This window comes from Lynx rufus, unplaced genomic scaffold, assembly GCF_022079265.1.
Source record: "Lynx rufus isolate CCGP_SWC_20201006 ecotype Redwood Valley unplaced genomic scaffold, mLynRuf1.p SCAF_4, whole genome shotgun sequence".
Lineage (NCBI taxonomy): Eukaryota > Metazoa > Chordata > Mammalia > Carnivora > Felidae > Lynx > Lynx rufus.
Genome location: NW_025814856.1, coordinates 12,447,515 through 12,462,594, shown reverse-complemented (window position 1 = coordinate 12,462,594; position 15,080 = coordinate 12,447,515). Strand labels below are relative to the sequence as shown.

Genomic DNA, 15,080 nt, shown 5'->3' with positions numbered 1-15,080 from the left:
GCATCTATAGAGAGGATCATATGGTTCTTATCTTCTCTTTTACTAATGTGATGTATCACATTGATTGATTTGCAGATATTGAACCACCCTTGCAGCCCAGGAATAAATCCCACTTGATCATGGTGAATAATTCTTTCAATGTATTTTTGGATCCGGTTGGCTAGTATCTTGTTGAGAATACACTGAAAACTATAGAAAGCTTTCGAAAGAAATTGAAGAATTCACGGAAAAACACTCCATGCTCGTGGATCGTAAGAACAAATATTGTTAAAATGTCAATACAATCCAAAGCATATGCAGTGCAAACCCTATCGCAATAACACCAACATTCTTCACAGAGCGAGAGTAAACAACCCTAAAATTTGTATGCAGCCAGAAAGACTCTGAATAGCCAAAACAATCCTGAAAAAGAAAACCAAAGCAGGAGGCATCACAATCCCGGACGTCAAGCTGTATTACAAAGCTGTAATCATCAAGACAGTATGGTCCTGGCACAAACACAGACACATAGATCAACGGAACAGAATACAGAACCCAGAAATGGACCCGCAAACGTATGGCCAACTAATCTTTGACGAAGCAGGAAAGAATATCCAATGGAAAAAAGACAGTCTCTTCAGCAAATGGTGTTGGGGAAAAAGACAGCAACGTGCGGAGCAATGAACCTGGACCACTTTTTTACACCATACACAAAATAAACTCAAACTGGATGAAAGACTAAACATAAGATAGGAAACTATCAAAATCCTAGAGGCGAAAGCAGGCAAAAACCTCTTTGACCTCGGCCGCAGCAACTTCTTACTTGACATGTCTCCAGAGGCAAGGGAAACAAAAGCAAAAATGAGCTATTGGGCCCTCATTAAGATAAAAAGCCTCTGCACAGCGAAGGAAACAATCAGCAAAACTCAAAGGCAACAGACGGAATGGGAGAAGATAATTTGCAAATGACATTATCAGATAAAGGGTTAGTGTCCAAAATCTACAAAGAACTTATCAAACTCAACACCCAAAAAACAAATCACCCAGTGAAGAAATGGGCAAAAGACACGAATAGACACTTTTCCAAAGAAGACACCCAGATGGCTAACAGACACATGAAAAAATGTTCAACATCACCCATCATCAGGGAAATACAAATCAAAACCACAATGAGATACCACCTCACACCTGTCAGAATGGCTCACATTAACAACTCAGGCAACAACAGGTGTTGGTGAGGATGCAGAGAAAGAGGAATGCAAACTGGTGCAGCCACCCTGGAAAACAGTATGGAGGTTCCTCAAAAAATTAAAAATGGAACTATCCTATGACCCAGCAATTGCACTACTAGATATTTATCCAAAGGATACAGGAGTGCAGATTCAAAGGGGCATATGCACCCCAATGTTTATATCAGCACTATTCACAATAGCCAAATCACGGAAAGAGCCCAAATGTCCATCAACTGATGAATAGATAAAGAAGATGTGGGGTATGTATGTATATATATATATGTATGTATATATATACACACACACACACACGGAATATTACTTGGTAATCAAAAAGAATGAAATCTTGCCATTTGCAATAACGTGGATGGAACTAGAGTGTATTATGCTAAGCGAAATAAGTCAGCCAGAGAAAGACAAATATCATATGATTTCACTCATATGTGGAATTTAAGATACAAAACAGATGAACATCAGAAAATGGAAGCAAAAAATAATACAAAAACAGAGAGGGAGACAAACAATAAGAGAACAAACTGAGGGTTGTTGGTGGGGTGGTGGGTGACGGGATTGGCTAAATGGACGAGGGTCATTAAGGAGGACACTTGATAACATGTACACTGGGTGTTATATGTAAGTGATGAATCACTGAATTCTATTCCTGAAACCATTATTACACTGTATACTAACTAACTTGGATTTAAATTTTAAAAAGTAAATAAGTAAAAATAAAAATGTATCAATATTGGTTCATCAATTGTAACAGGTATACTACACTAACGCGAGATCTTTTTTTTTTTCTTAACGTTTATTTTTGAGACAGAGAGAGACAGAGCATGAACGGGGGGAGGGTCAGAGAGAGGGAGACACAGAATCTGAAACGGGCTCCAGGCTCTGAGCTGTCAGCACAGAGCCCGACGCGGGGCTCGAACTCACAGACCTCGAGATCATGAACTGAGACGAAGTCGGCCACTTAACTGACTGAGCCACCCAGGCGCCCCACACAAGATCTTAATAATAGGGAAACTGTGGGGAATGGGAAGGGGATATATGGGAACTCTACGTACTCTGTGATCAATTTTTCTGTAAACTTAAAACTGATAATAAAAAAATGAAGTCTATAAAAAATTAAAAATAAAGTCTATGAATTTAAACAAATAATGATCATAATAAAAAATTTTAAACTTGCAGGCATAAGTCAAATATTAACAGAAAGATTAGAAGGTGTATTTGAAGAACTATCATAGAAAGTAGGATAAAAAGATGGAGATGGCAAATAAAAAAAAAAAAAGAAAAGAAAATTAGAGAACCAGCCCAGAATATCCAACATAATATTTATTCAACAAATAATTATCAAGCCAAATGCTGTTCCAGGTACTAAATAACAGGTGTTCCAAGAAGAACAAAAGAAATAAAGGTGAGTAAATCATCAGTACCATTTAAGAAAACTTTCTTGCCATGAAGCTAAACAACAGACCATACAATGGATGGAAATAGCTCACCATCTTGAAAACATCCCACAAACTTCCAGAAAGAAAAACAGATCCCTATAAAAGATCAGGAATTAGGAGGGTTTCAGACTTCTCAACAATAATTATGTGAGAAGAAATGCCTTCAATACTGAAGGAAAATTATTTCCAACCTAGAAGTTTAAACCGAGACCATCAATCAAGTGTGAGGGTGGAAATAAAAATGTTTTCATACATAAAGGGTCTCAAAAAATTAACTTCTCAACCACATGTCTCCCAAAGCTAACAAGAAGGTGCTCCAACAAATCAAAGGAGTAAACCAAAGAAGGAAACCACCAGGGACCCAGGAAACAGTGCATCTAACCCAAGACAGACGTAATGCCAATCCTTAGGAAGGTGGCTAGAATCCAGATTGGAATGACGGCTTTCACCAGGTGCAAAGAGTCAGTAGCCCAGCCTGGACAAATTGGAGGCTAGAAGAGAGACTTCTCCAAAAAAGGGGAAACTGAAAGCCCATCTTATGCTATAAAAGTCATGAGAGAAGACAGACACAACTGTCATTTGGTCTTGAAGTATAGATGAATGCAAAGAAAACTAACAAATACAAAGGCAAGTAATAACCCCCCCAAAAACACATAAAGGTTGTTAAGAAATAAAAAATGATCATAGTAAACTAGTGGCTCAACTAAGAACACTGTTACCATCAAAACAATGTAAATATTGATTACTTACCTGGCCAAATTATGAGTCAATCCTCATTACTCACAGATTTCTTAACTGCAAATTTGCCTGCTCACTAAAATTTATTTGTATCCCCAAAAATCAATATTCATATTCCTTTCACAACCATTTGAGGACACACACAGAGTGGCAAAAAAAAAAAAAACAAAATGTGCTGCCAATGTGCACATTCCCAGGTTAGTTCAACAAGACAGCACTCTGCCTTTTTGTTTCAGCTCATATTGTAAATAAGCATCCTTTTGGAAGTCTATTTAGTGCCACATTTTTTTTTTTTTTGCATTTTTGTCCTTTCTTTGGTGATTTTGAAGCTTAAAATGGCTCCCAGGAATAACGCTAAAGTGCTATCTAGTGTTCCTAAGTGCAAGAAGGCTGAGATGTGCCTTACTTAGATAAGTTTTGCTCGGGCATGAGTTATAATGCTGTTGGCCAACAGTTCACTGGTAATGAATCAGGAATGAATATATATACATATATATATATATATATATATATATACACACACACACACACACACACACATATATATATATCTTTTTAATGTTTATTTTTGAGAGAGAGACAGAGACAGAGTACGAGTGGCGGAGGGGCAGAGAGAGAGGGAAACACAGAATCTGAAGCAGGCTGCAGACTCCAAGCTGTCAGCACAGAGCCCGATGTGGGGCTCAAACACATGAACCACGAGATAGGGACCTGAGTCGAAGTCGGTCGCTTAACCAACTGAGCCACCGAAGAGACCCAAGAATATATATATATATATATGTATATATATACGTATATATGTATATGTATATATATACATATATATGTATATGTATATATATACATATATATGTATATGTATATATATACATATATATGTATATGTATATATATACATATATGTATTTTTTTTAATGTTTTATTTATTTTTGAGAGAGATGTAGAGCATGAGTGGGGGAGGGGCAGAGAGAGACAGACACACACAGAATCTGAAGCAGGTTCCAGGCTCGGAGCTGTCAGCACAGAGCCTGACGCGGGGCTCGAACCCACAAACTGTGAGATCATGACCTGAGCCGAAGTCGGCCACTCAACCGACTGAGCCACCTGGGCGCCCCGAGAATATATATTTTTAAAAAAGGAATATAGGGGTGCCTGACTGGCTCAGTCAGTAGCACATGTGACTCTTGATCTCAGGATCATGAGTTCAAGCCCCATGTTGGGCCCAGAGCTTACTTCAAAGCAAACGAAAAGAGATGGGCATTGAGGAGAGCACTCACTGGGATCACCACTGGGTGTTGTATGGAAGCCACTGAATTATATTAAAAAAAATAAATAAATAAATAAATAAAAAGAACTTCTATAAAATGAGGTGTCTTTAAATAGAATAAACATAAAACAAGATCATGTATTGATTGGTTGATAAAAATGTCGTGACAGGAGGTTTGCAGAAACCTAACCCAGTATTTCCTCTAGGAATGATAGCTCAGTATTTGTTGATTCAATGTTTGCAGTGGCTTTATGAGGTAGAGGGCTGAGAATCTTTCATCTGGAAGCTTGCATGACTTTCATAAAAGTAAAAATGACAAGTAAAAACGGAAAGAAAGTGCCAGTTAAGAAATATGACGGAGAATGTGCGGCCACCTGTGGGCACGGACGGCAGGAAGGTCTGTGCAGATTCTGTAACTATATCTTGGGAAAGAGACAGAAGACGCCCTCCCTGGTCAGATCCTGATATCCCACCCGTTCGGTAATAAGTAGACTAGCTGAGGTGAGCAGCCTCGGCATTTATTGAGCACCTACTATGTGCCGGGCGCTGTGCAAACTTTATGGCCACCCTCTGAAGCAGAGTCCTAAAATTTCCATGCGACAGATGACGGGATGAGGCGGGTGCTCAGAGAGGTGCATTAACATGCCCGAGGTCACACAGCAAGTCAGGGCAGAAGCCCAGAACCAGGACCCCCACCAGGGTCCCCCTGCTCCTCCTGAGGCCTAACAAAGCATTAATAAAGCATTCGCCACATATGCCCATGCTGCACACAAGAGGTGTTCAATTCATGCTTCTTGAGGGAGAGACATTACATAAGGACTATTTTTGCAGACAAAGGAACTGGGACTCAGAGGGCAACTTTCCATGGGCCAGCAAGGGGCAGAGCTGAGCTCCACCCTGGCTCTGGCCATCAAGCTCCCAACCATCCGCTTACACAGCCACCAAGCCCCCCCTCCCCCCACCAGCCGACAGCAACCAGCACCAACGCATCTGAGTACCGACCGGGTACCCAGCTCTCCTCTAAGAGCTTCCCGTGAGTGAACTTGACAGAGCACCCCAAGAACCCCAGAAGCTGGTATTATTTTTATAGCCATGGGGAAAGGACCTTCAGCAAGGCTGGGAACCACAGGAAGCAGCCCCTGCAAGGAGGGCCCCCACCCCCACCCCGTCCACCGGTGATATTGCAAGAAACAGGAATTGAGGCTATAGCCGGTCACGATCAGGTTACATGAGCATTCGGGATGGGCCCAGCTCTCACCGCCTGTCCCGTCCTGCCCTCGCCCCCATCCTTTCCGGAGTACACCCACGTGGGCAGACAGGAGACTCCAGTGCTCAGCTCCAGCCACATGCCTGGGCTGCCCCGGCCTGGCAGCAGCCCAAGCCACCCCCACCCTGGGGACAAAGAAGCCACTGTGCGCCTCTGGGCCCTTCCTGAATGAGACTTCTTCTCATCCTTCTGTTCCTTCTGCCCCCTCATGTTTTCACCCTGAGCTCCAGGACACCCGGGCAGAAAGAAACCAACAAGAATAAATGTGATCAGATTTCACGCCGCGAATACAGGATACAGAACGAGGTGGGAGAACTGGAGTCGGGTGCTTACAGATTTTCTGAACCCTGGGTCTAAAGGCAGCTCCCCCGCCACAGCACAGGGGTTAAGAACATGAACTCCAGTGCCCTGCCCTCCTTGCCTGTGCATTCCCGGTTAAGGGACCTCGTCTCTCCGTGCCTGTAAATGGGGTTAGTAGGCATCCCTTTTTTTTTTTTAAGGTTGTATTTATTTATTTTGAGACAGTGAGAGAACATGAGCAGGAGAGGGGCAGAGAGACAGAGACAGAGAATCCCCAGCAGGGTCCGCACTGTCAGCACACAGCCCGGACATGGGGCTCAAACCCATGAACCATGAGATCACGACCTGAGCAGAGATCAAGAGTCGGACATTTAGGGGGCACCTGGGTGGCTCAGTCAGTTGAACATCTGGCTCTTGGTTTGGGTTCAGGTCATGATCTCACCGTTTCGTGGGTTTGGGCACCACCCTGGGCTCCATGCTGACGGTGCGAAACCTGCTGGGGATTCTCTGTCTCTCCTCTCTCTCTCTCTGCCCCTCCCCGACTCATGCTATCTCTGTCCCTCTCAAAATCAATCAATAAATTAAAAAAAAAAAAAAAAAGAGTTGGACACTTAACCGACTGAGCCACCCAGGTGCCCCCTTTTTTAAGTTAATTATCTGTTTTTGAGAGAGAGAGAAAGAAAGAGCGCGAAGGTAGGAGGGGCAGAGGCGGGGGTGGAGAGAGAGAATACCAAGCAGGCTCTAAGTTGTCAATACAGAGCCCGACGTGGGGCTCGATCCCACGAACTGCGAGATCATAACCTGAGCAGAAACCAAGAGTCGGAAACTCAACCTTCTGAGCCACCCAGGCGCCCTTCCTTCTTTATAGGACTGTGAGAACACAAGGCCTGGTCCACGGAAAGGGCCATACAAGCTGTGTTAGTTAGCTACTGCTGTGTGACAAATTGCCTCCAAAATTACCAGCTGGAAACATTGATTATCACACATTTTCTGAAGGTCAGGAAGCCAGGAATAGCTTAGCGGTGTGGTTCGAGTGTCTTATGAGGCCGCAATCAAGGTATTGGCTGGCGCTGAGGTGATCTCAAGGTTTCACTGGGAGAGAGTCTACTTCCAAGTTCACTCACGTCGGCCTCTCCCCAGGACTGCCTTGCATAACAGCAGCCAGCTTTTTCCAGAGGGAATGATCTGAGAGAGCACCACAGTCGTGCATATTACAAACCTCGGATGTAACAGCCCATTTCTTTTGCTGTATTCTGTTCATTAGAAGCAAGTCTCTAGGGGCGCCTGGGTGGCACAGTCGGTTAAGCGTCCGACTTCAGCCAGGTCACGATCTCACGGTCTGAGTTCGAGCCCCGCGTCAGGCTCTGGGCTGATGGCTCAGAGACTGGAGCCTGTTTCCAATTCTGTGTCTCCCTCTCTCTCTGCCCCTCCCCTGTTCATGCTCTGTCTCTCTCTGTCCCAAAAATAAATAAACGTTGAAAAAAAAAATTAAAAAAAAAAAAAAGAAGCAAGTCTCTAGATCCAGCCCACTCTCAAAGCAGGGGGGATCATAGGAGAATGTAAAGACCAGGACGTTGGGCCATCTCGGAGGCTGCCTCCGAGTAGACCCAGCTCCTGCCCCATTCCCAGGGGGGACAGCCAGGCACAGACACTCTGGCTCAATGAGGCAGAGCTGGGGCCTGTGCGAGCCCAAGGGGGTAGGGAAAGGCGTGCCGGCCAGCAAACATATCTTGTGCTCCTGCGATGTGCCACCCCATGTGGAGGCCAGGGCCACAGTGACACTAAGACCAACACAGCCTCCATTGTGTCCCCACAGGGCCCGCCGTCTAGTGGGGGGAAAGAGACTCAAGAATTAAAAGGCAATAAACCAGACACACAAGATCATTACAAACGATGAATGTCGCTAGCGGTTACAAGTCAAGCTTTAGAGCCACACTGCCTGGGTTCAAATCCTGTCCCCACTACTCCCCCCGACCTGGGGGAGCGACGAAACCTTGCTGTGCCTCAGTTTGCTCGTCCGTAAGGTGGGGACAAGAGAGTACCCACACCATAGGGTTGTTGGGAGGGCTTCGAGAAGTCATGTTTATAGCATGGTGCCTGGCATGGAGCGGCACTCAGCAAATATTGGCCATCCTGCCAAGGAGCAACAAGGTTGGAGAGTGTACAGAGACACAGGGTCAGGAGAGGGCTCCCTAAGATGACATTTAAGCTATGGCATGATGACAATGAATAGCAAGGAAGAGGGATCCAGGCAGAGGGAGCAGCATGTACAAAGGCCCTGGGGCCGAGCATGTTTAGGAACAGCAAGGCCAGTGTAGCTGGAAGAGTGACAAAGGAAAGGAGAAGAGGTTGTGGACACAGTCAGGAACCTCAGGTGGTGTCGATTCTAAGGGCAACAAGGAACCGTGGGAAGGTGTTGAGTAGGAAAATTCTGCAAAGGGTCCCGAGGGAGGCAACATCATAAGGCATCACCAGGCAAGAGGAGGTCCAGCGTGTGCCAGGCAGAGGGAACATCCTGAGCCTGACAAGGCAAGTTGACATGAGGGCCAGATGACACGATAGAGGTGGGGAGTGGCGAGTGGGCAGATCCCAGGATAGGTCACAGTGTCCAGCTGGAGGTTGAGTCTTTTTCCTGCAGAGGATGGGGGTCGTGGAGGGTAGGTGAACAGAGTGCATGCTCAGATGTGCATGTCAGAAAGACCAAGGCAGAGGCAGGGGCCAGCGCATGGAGAGGAAAGGACGGGTGCTGGAAGGTTCAGAACCAGTCAACTGGCAGTGGAACTTTCCCCAGCTGCACACCATCCCTGCTGCTCACAGAGCCTGTTTCTTCACCCTTAATGGGTCAGTCCCCCCACCTCCCTGAAAGGATCAGCCTCGCAGCCACAGCAGGTGCTCAGGCATTCCCATGTGGGGACTGTTACCAAGATTTGCTCGGATGGGAATCCCCCACGACACCTATTCCCCCCCACCCAGGAAGACCCCCCCCCAACAGCTTCTTCAAGCAAGCCCCTCAGAGACACCCCAGAGACCTTCTTCCAGGGATACCTGCCTATGACACCAAAATCCCCTCGCGTGAGATCACAGTCTCCAGAGATTCCCCAAACAAGTCTTGGAATACACAGCAACCTCTCCACAAAATCTGAACCCCCCAAATCCTGCACAAACTCCAAACTCTCAAAGAGCGCTCCTGCCACAGAGAAACCGGTAAATTGTCCCGTGGAGACACACACCCTTCATGAACCCTAAAAGTCCCTTACAGGTACCCCAAAAGGCCCCTTCATCCATCACACCCGAGAAAGCCCTAAGTAAACCCAAAGTGTCTTGGCAGCCCCCAGAGACCACTGGGTCACCACTGTGGGACCCTAGGGACCTACCAGAATCCCTGAAGAGCCCCGAGAGGCCTGTCACAGTCACCAAGTCCCCACAGAGACCCCCAAATACCCAGGGCCTCCCAATCAGCTCTCTGGAACCCCAACCAGCTCCCCCAAAGATCTCCAAGTTACCTTCCAGTCCCCTGAAGTCTCCAAAGCAGCCCCTAGAAGCCTGAAACCTACTCATCTCCCTCCAGAGACGCTCAAACTGTCCCCTGCAGCTCCCCTCAGTGACCCCCTACCCGGCACTCTTTCAGGTCCCGGCCCCGCCCCTAACCCCGCCCTCACCTAAGCCTCGCCCCCAGTATCCAAAACCCCTCTCCCCAAGCCCTCAGGACCCCCCCCACGCCGCCGCTGCAACCTCCACCTCTGACCACCCCCAGGACGCGCAGCCGGCGGGGGACCAGGCCCCGAATGCACTCACAAGAGGTCCCGCCTCGCGGTCTTGCAGACGATACGCAGGAAACGCCAGCCGCCGCCGCCCACGTACACGCCGAGCGCCGCCGCTGCGCTCCAGGTCCACGGCAGCCCCAGCAGCCACAGCAGCACCAGCGAGACCACGGAAGCCGAACCTGCACCCGGAGCCCGCATCCTGGGGAGGCGGAGAGCGCTGAGGCCGCGGGCCGCTGGGGCCCCGCCCCACAGCCAACCGGGCTCCGCCCCCCGGCCCCGGCTCCGCCTCTTCGGGGAGCCCAGGCCACAGCCTTCGGGTTGGGCCCCGCCCTCCTGCCTAGAATTGGCCGTGTTCCGGACAGGCTCCGCCCCTGGATCAGGGCCCCGCCCCCATCCCCTGTTGGATACAGGCTTCCTGGTTCCTAACCCTCCTCAGGCTTCTTTGCCAATCATTATTACAGGCCACGCCCTCAGACGTAGCTCTTCCCCTCCGTCAGTCACTATCAAGCCCTGCCCCACGTCTTGACCTAGAGGCTGGACTTTGAACCCAAGCTCCATCCTCACGACCTGGCTCCAAGCATGGGCTCCACCTCTTCCCTACCACGGACCCAGTCGCTTCCCCGTAACTTGACCAGTCCTTCCCCATGCCTTGACCTAGCCGTTGTCTTCAGTTACAGGATCTTCCCCGTTCCCAAGCCTGTCCAGCCAACAGGTCCTGAGCTTTCCCCCGAAGTCCCGCTTCTACCCTTCCTCCGCCACCCATTGGCCCCGCCCCCAGTCAACGATCTGGTCCCGCCCACAAATGCATACCACGCCCATTCCACGCTAGGCCCCTCCCCTAGCCCCGGGCTTCGCCCGCCCCTTATCCCAGGCACAGGTTCCACCCCTGGCCACTGGCTCCTCCCTCGAGCTTTACCCCAATCGTCACCCTCCGGGCCCCACACTGGCCCACCTAGCGCCCTAGGCCCCTCCCCACCTGCCAGCCCAGGCCCGCCCCAAGGCCCTCTTCCGACTTGTCAAGCGCCGGAGCTCCTCAGCCGCTTAGCCAAGGCCCGCCTCTTTCCGGAGGCCACGACCATAGAGAGAGGCCCCGGGCCAGAGAGACGACGGCCAACGAGACCCCGGGGCTAGAACGGCCCAGAGACGGCCGCAGCTGTCTTCAAGACGACCAAACGGCCCTCCCTCCGCCCGCCCCCGCGCGGCGTTTAGAAAGCACGTGCTCCCGCAGCCTAGGGGCGTGGCTTCGGGTTGAGCTTTAGATGGCACACGGATTCCTACCCCTGGGCACCAGAAAATCCCAGTTCACACTCAGGGCCTGTGTGTACTGGATTCTTGCCCCAGTTTGTCCTATATCCAAGCACCATAGCCTCTTGGGTCTTAAATACACATTCCGGGGACCCGAAGAGTCCTAAACGCACAGCCTAGGACCCTCAGAAGGTTCTAAACCCCATCTGTCTTAATGATCCATTTCAAGGACCCAACTAATCCCAAACCTATATCGCAAAATCTCGTCAGTTAAATCTCTTTAACACCCCAAGAGCCCAGGGAGGGCAAAATCCGCACACCAGGGTCCCCACACCCTCCCGTACCCAAGGTCCTAAATGCCCACCCAGAGACCCAAAAGCCCTCCTCCCGATCAGGCACGGGCTAGCGCCCGCCTGACTGCCCACCACCCTGGTCCCTGGCTGACCTGGAGCGGCTCACAGACCCTCAGTCTTGGCCGGTTCCCCGTGGGTTCCCAGAAGCTCAGGCGGGGACGATGAGGCCAAGACAGAGAACTCCAAACCTAGCCCGAGAGGGTGGGTCCTCCAGACCCTCTGTTTCTGCAGACTCCTGGGCCCCGCTCTGCCTGCGCTATGCCCATGTAGGCCACTGCCTTGGATCCCTCCCTCCAAGCTCCCCCTCCTCTGCCCCCCTGCCCCCCCCACCCCTGCTTGTTTTCTGCCTTGCTTTGGCCGACCTTCCCAGCGCTCTCCTTGGGAGGCGGCCAGGGCCGGCTTCCAGCGCCATTTGGAGGACAGGGCTGGGCAGGCTCCCACCCCTCCCACGTGCTACCATTGGTGCCTGCGGCTGCCCAGGGTGGGTGGAATGGGGGGCAAGGAGGCTGATCAGGAGGACAGACCCAGAGCCAGCCACTGGTCTGCTACTTCCTTGGGCAGGGATCAGCAGTCAGCAGAGACCGGTAACTACAGCTGCACTCTTATCCTGCCAGGCAGCACTATTGTGATCACCCCATTTTACAGGCCAAGAGACTGAGGACTGGAGCCGTCACACTAGCTAGAGTTGGGAGTCATTCATTCATTCACAAACGTGGGCTGGAGGCTTGCGCTGCCTCCTCTCCCTCTTCCTCCCCTTTTCTCCTTCCTCAAACTTCTCCTCCCCCTCCTTCCTTCGACCCAGATTCCTTCATTTTTCCCCACTTCCTCCCTCTCACCTCCTCTTCATCTCCCTCTTCAGGTTTCTTCCTCCCCTCCCCCTTTCCTCCACTCTCCCCCTTCTTTGCTCCTCCCCCGCCCCACTTCCTTCCCTTTCTCTTCTGTTCTATCCCTCTCCTCCCGGCCCCTCCTCTTACCTCCTCCCCTGCCCTCCCGGCTTCCCTCCTCCTCCCCCCTCCTCTTCCTCTTTCTTCCTCTCCCCGTTCCTCCTCTTCTCCATCTTACAGAGTTTACTGAGACCTGACTAAATAGTGCCCCAGACAAGCAATCTCTCCCAAGTGTGCCCACAGCTCCTGGAGATACTCTTATGGGTCCTCAGGCTGAAATCCCCAAATCCAAAAGGCTCTGGAAACCCAACTTTTTTCTTTAGGCCAGAACTCCAGATGTAGGTGTAGGCAAATAGGGCGAGAGGTTCCCGAAAAAAGAAAGACAAGGCTTTGGGATGCCTGGGTGGCTCAGTCGGATGAGCGTCCGACTTTGGCTCAGGTCATGATCTCACAGTCTGTGAGTTCAAGCCCCGCATCACGCTCTGTGCTGACAGTTCAGAGCCTGGAGCCTGCTTCAGATTCTGTGTCTCCCTCTCTCTCTGCCTCTCCCCTGCTCATGCTCTGTCTCTCTGTCTCAAAAATAAATAAAAACATTAAGAAAAAGAAAGACAAGCCGTAACTAAGCCGTAACTTTCTTAACAAGAGAAGTCATTTTAGGTCCCCAGCCACTTTGTGAAATGCCCAACCACATTTCTTGCAGAACGTCCTGGGGTCTGTTAAAACCACAAGACCTCCGTAGTTAACGATTTTAAAGGAACAAAAGGAATTGAAAACAGCCACTACCCGGCCAGGGGACAACCTCACCACATCAGAGACAATACATTGGTGGTAAAAAACTCCCGCTGCTGTTTCAGAGGGAAAGATGGACCCACCACACTCTTGAATCTTTGCAGGGTTTAAACCCCTGGAACACTCAAACATCGATGACTTTTGCCCCACTTCTCTACAGCGCTCTCCTTTGCCAAGCCCCTTCATGAATATGCATGTACCCTTAGTTTCAAACTTCCCCAATTTTGTTGTCTGGGGGAGGGCGGGGACAGTGCTTTGGGAGAAATATCCTCAGTGGTCTCCCTACTTGTTGCAAATAAAACCCTTCCTTTTCCAAAACACTCTTGGCTTGGTTGTCTTTCAGCTGGACACCCACCAGGAGGAGAACCCAGTTTCCGGTTACAGAGGGACCACCTCCCCCTGTGCTGACCCAGTCTGCTGTCACTGCTTTCAGTGGTCAATTATTCCTTTGTATCCCTGTTTATCCCTTATGTATCCCTTTGCTTAAGGGCTGTCCCGAGAGCCCCAGGGGCATCACGTAAGATACAGCAGCTTTCACCCTCAATTACTCTTCTTAAGCTACCAAAAACTCCCAGTTCTGAAATACAACTGTCGCCTGGTTTTCCAGATGAAGCCCTGTCTTACCTCCATTTCACAGAAATGGAAACTGAGGCCTGGAGACGGGGACAGACTCAGGTTGTACACCTCTCCAGCTGGTGGCCTTGGACTGGTCACCTCTCCCTTCTGTACCTTGGTTGCCCTTGGGTGATAATGCCCTCCTCCTGGAACGCCGCGCATCAAATATTTCTTGATCACCACTGCGCCACGGCTGACTAGGGGTTTCGCATCTGCGGAATGAATGGGCCAGGCACATGCTGGGTGTAGGGGCACAGCCAACCGTGCATCTCCCTCCCTGGGGTGCAGGCCACAGCGAAGGGAGTTCTTAGAACTTTCCAGAAGGAGAGAAATGAAGCATCCATTGAAAGTAAAATACTGAAAGATCATAGCTTGGGGGTTTCATTATAAACAGACCATGAGCACCGCGTGGGAGTGAACAATTTCTCTCTGCCAAATTCATGTGCCCACCACAAGTAGGGGTATTCGTTTCTTGCGGCCGCCATAACAAAGTATCACAAAGTGTTAAACCAGGTGGCTTAAAACAACAGAAATTTATTCTCTCACAGTTCTGGAGGCCAGAAGTCCGAAATCAAAATGTCAACAGCCACACTCCCTCTGGAAATTCTAGGGGAGGATCCACGCATTCCTCGGCTGTGGCCACGTCACTCTGCCTCTGTCTTCACGTGGCCTTCTCCCCGTGTGTCTCCTCTTCTGTCTCTTACAAAGACACTTGCCGTTGGATTTAAGACCTACCTCCATAATCCAAGATGATCTCATCTTGAGATTCTTAATTACATCCGCGAAGACCCTTTCTCCAAATAAGGTCACGGTCACAGGTTCCGGGGTTAGGACTCGGACAGATCTCTCTGGGGGCCACCACTCAACCCACTACAACAGAATAAAGGGTTAGAGCAGTAGTTCTCGGGGCACCTGGGTGGCTCCGTCGGTTAAGCGTCCGACTCCAGCTCAGGTCATGATTTCGCAGTTGGTGAGTTCGAGCCCCACATGGGGCTCTGTGCTGACATAGCTTGGAGCCTGGAGCCTGCTTCTGATTCTGTGTCTCCCTCTCTCTCTGCCCCTCCCCTGCTCATACTGTCTCTCAATAAATAAATAAATACGCAGTAGTTCTCAACTGCCCCTGGAGACACCTGGCAATGCCTGGAGACATTTTTATTTGTTTATTTTTTTTTAATGTTTATTTCTTTTCTGTTCTG

The 15,080-nt window shown here is 49.6% G+C and overlaps 1 protein-coding gene across 2 annotated transcripts in view; it reads right to left on the bottom strand.

The window, feature by feature from the left end:
* The window catches only part of SLC27A1 (solute carrier family 27 member 1), a 31,258-nt gene extending 20,512 nt beyond the window's left edge, over window positions 1–10,746 (bottom strand). The window contains exon 1 of one of the 2 annotated variants that reach the window (XM_047095297.1): window positions 10,030–10,746. In XM_047095297.1, the coding sequence (XP_046951253.1) occupies window positions 10,030–10,196 (167 nt within the window). In that variant the 5' untranslated portion in view covers window positions 10,197–10,746. The remainder of the gene's footprint in view (window positions 1–10,029) is intronic. The other variant, XM_047095298.1, reaches the window with a different exon arrangement.
* Between the last annotated feature and the right edge of the window lie 4,334 nt (window positions 10,747–15,080).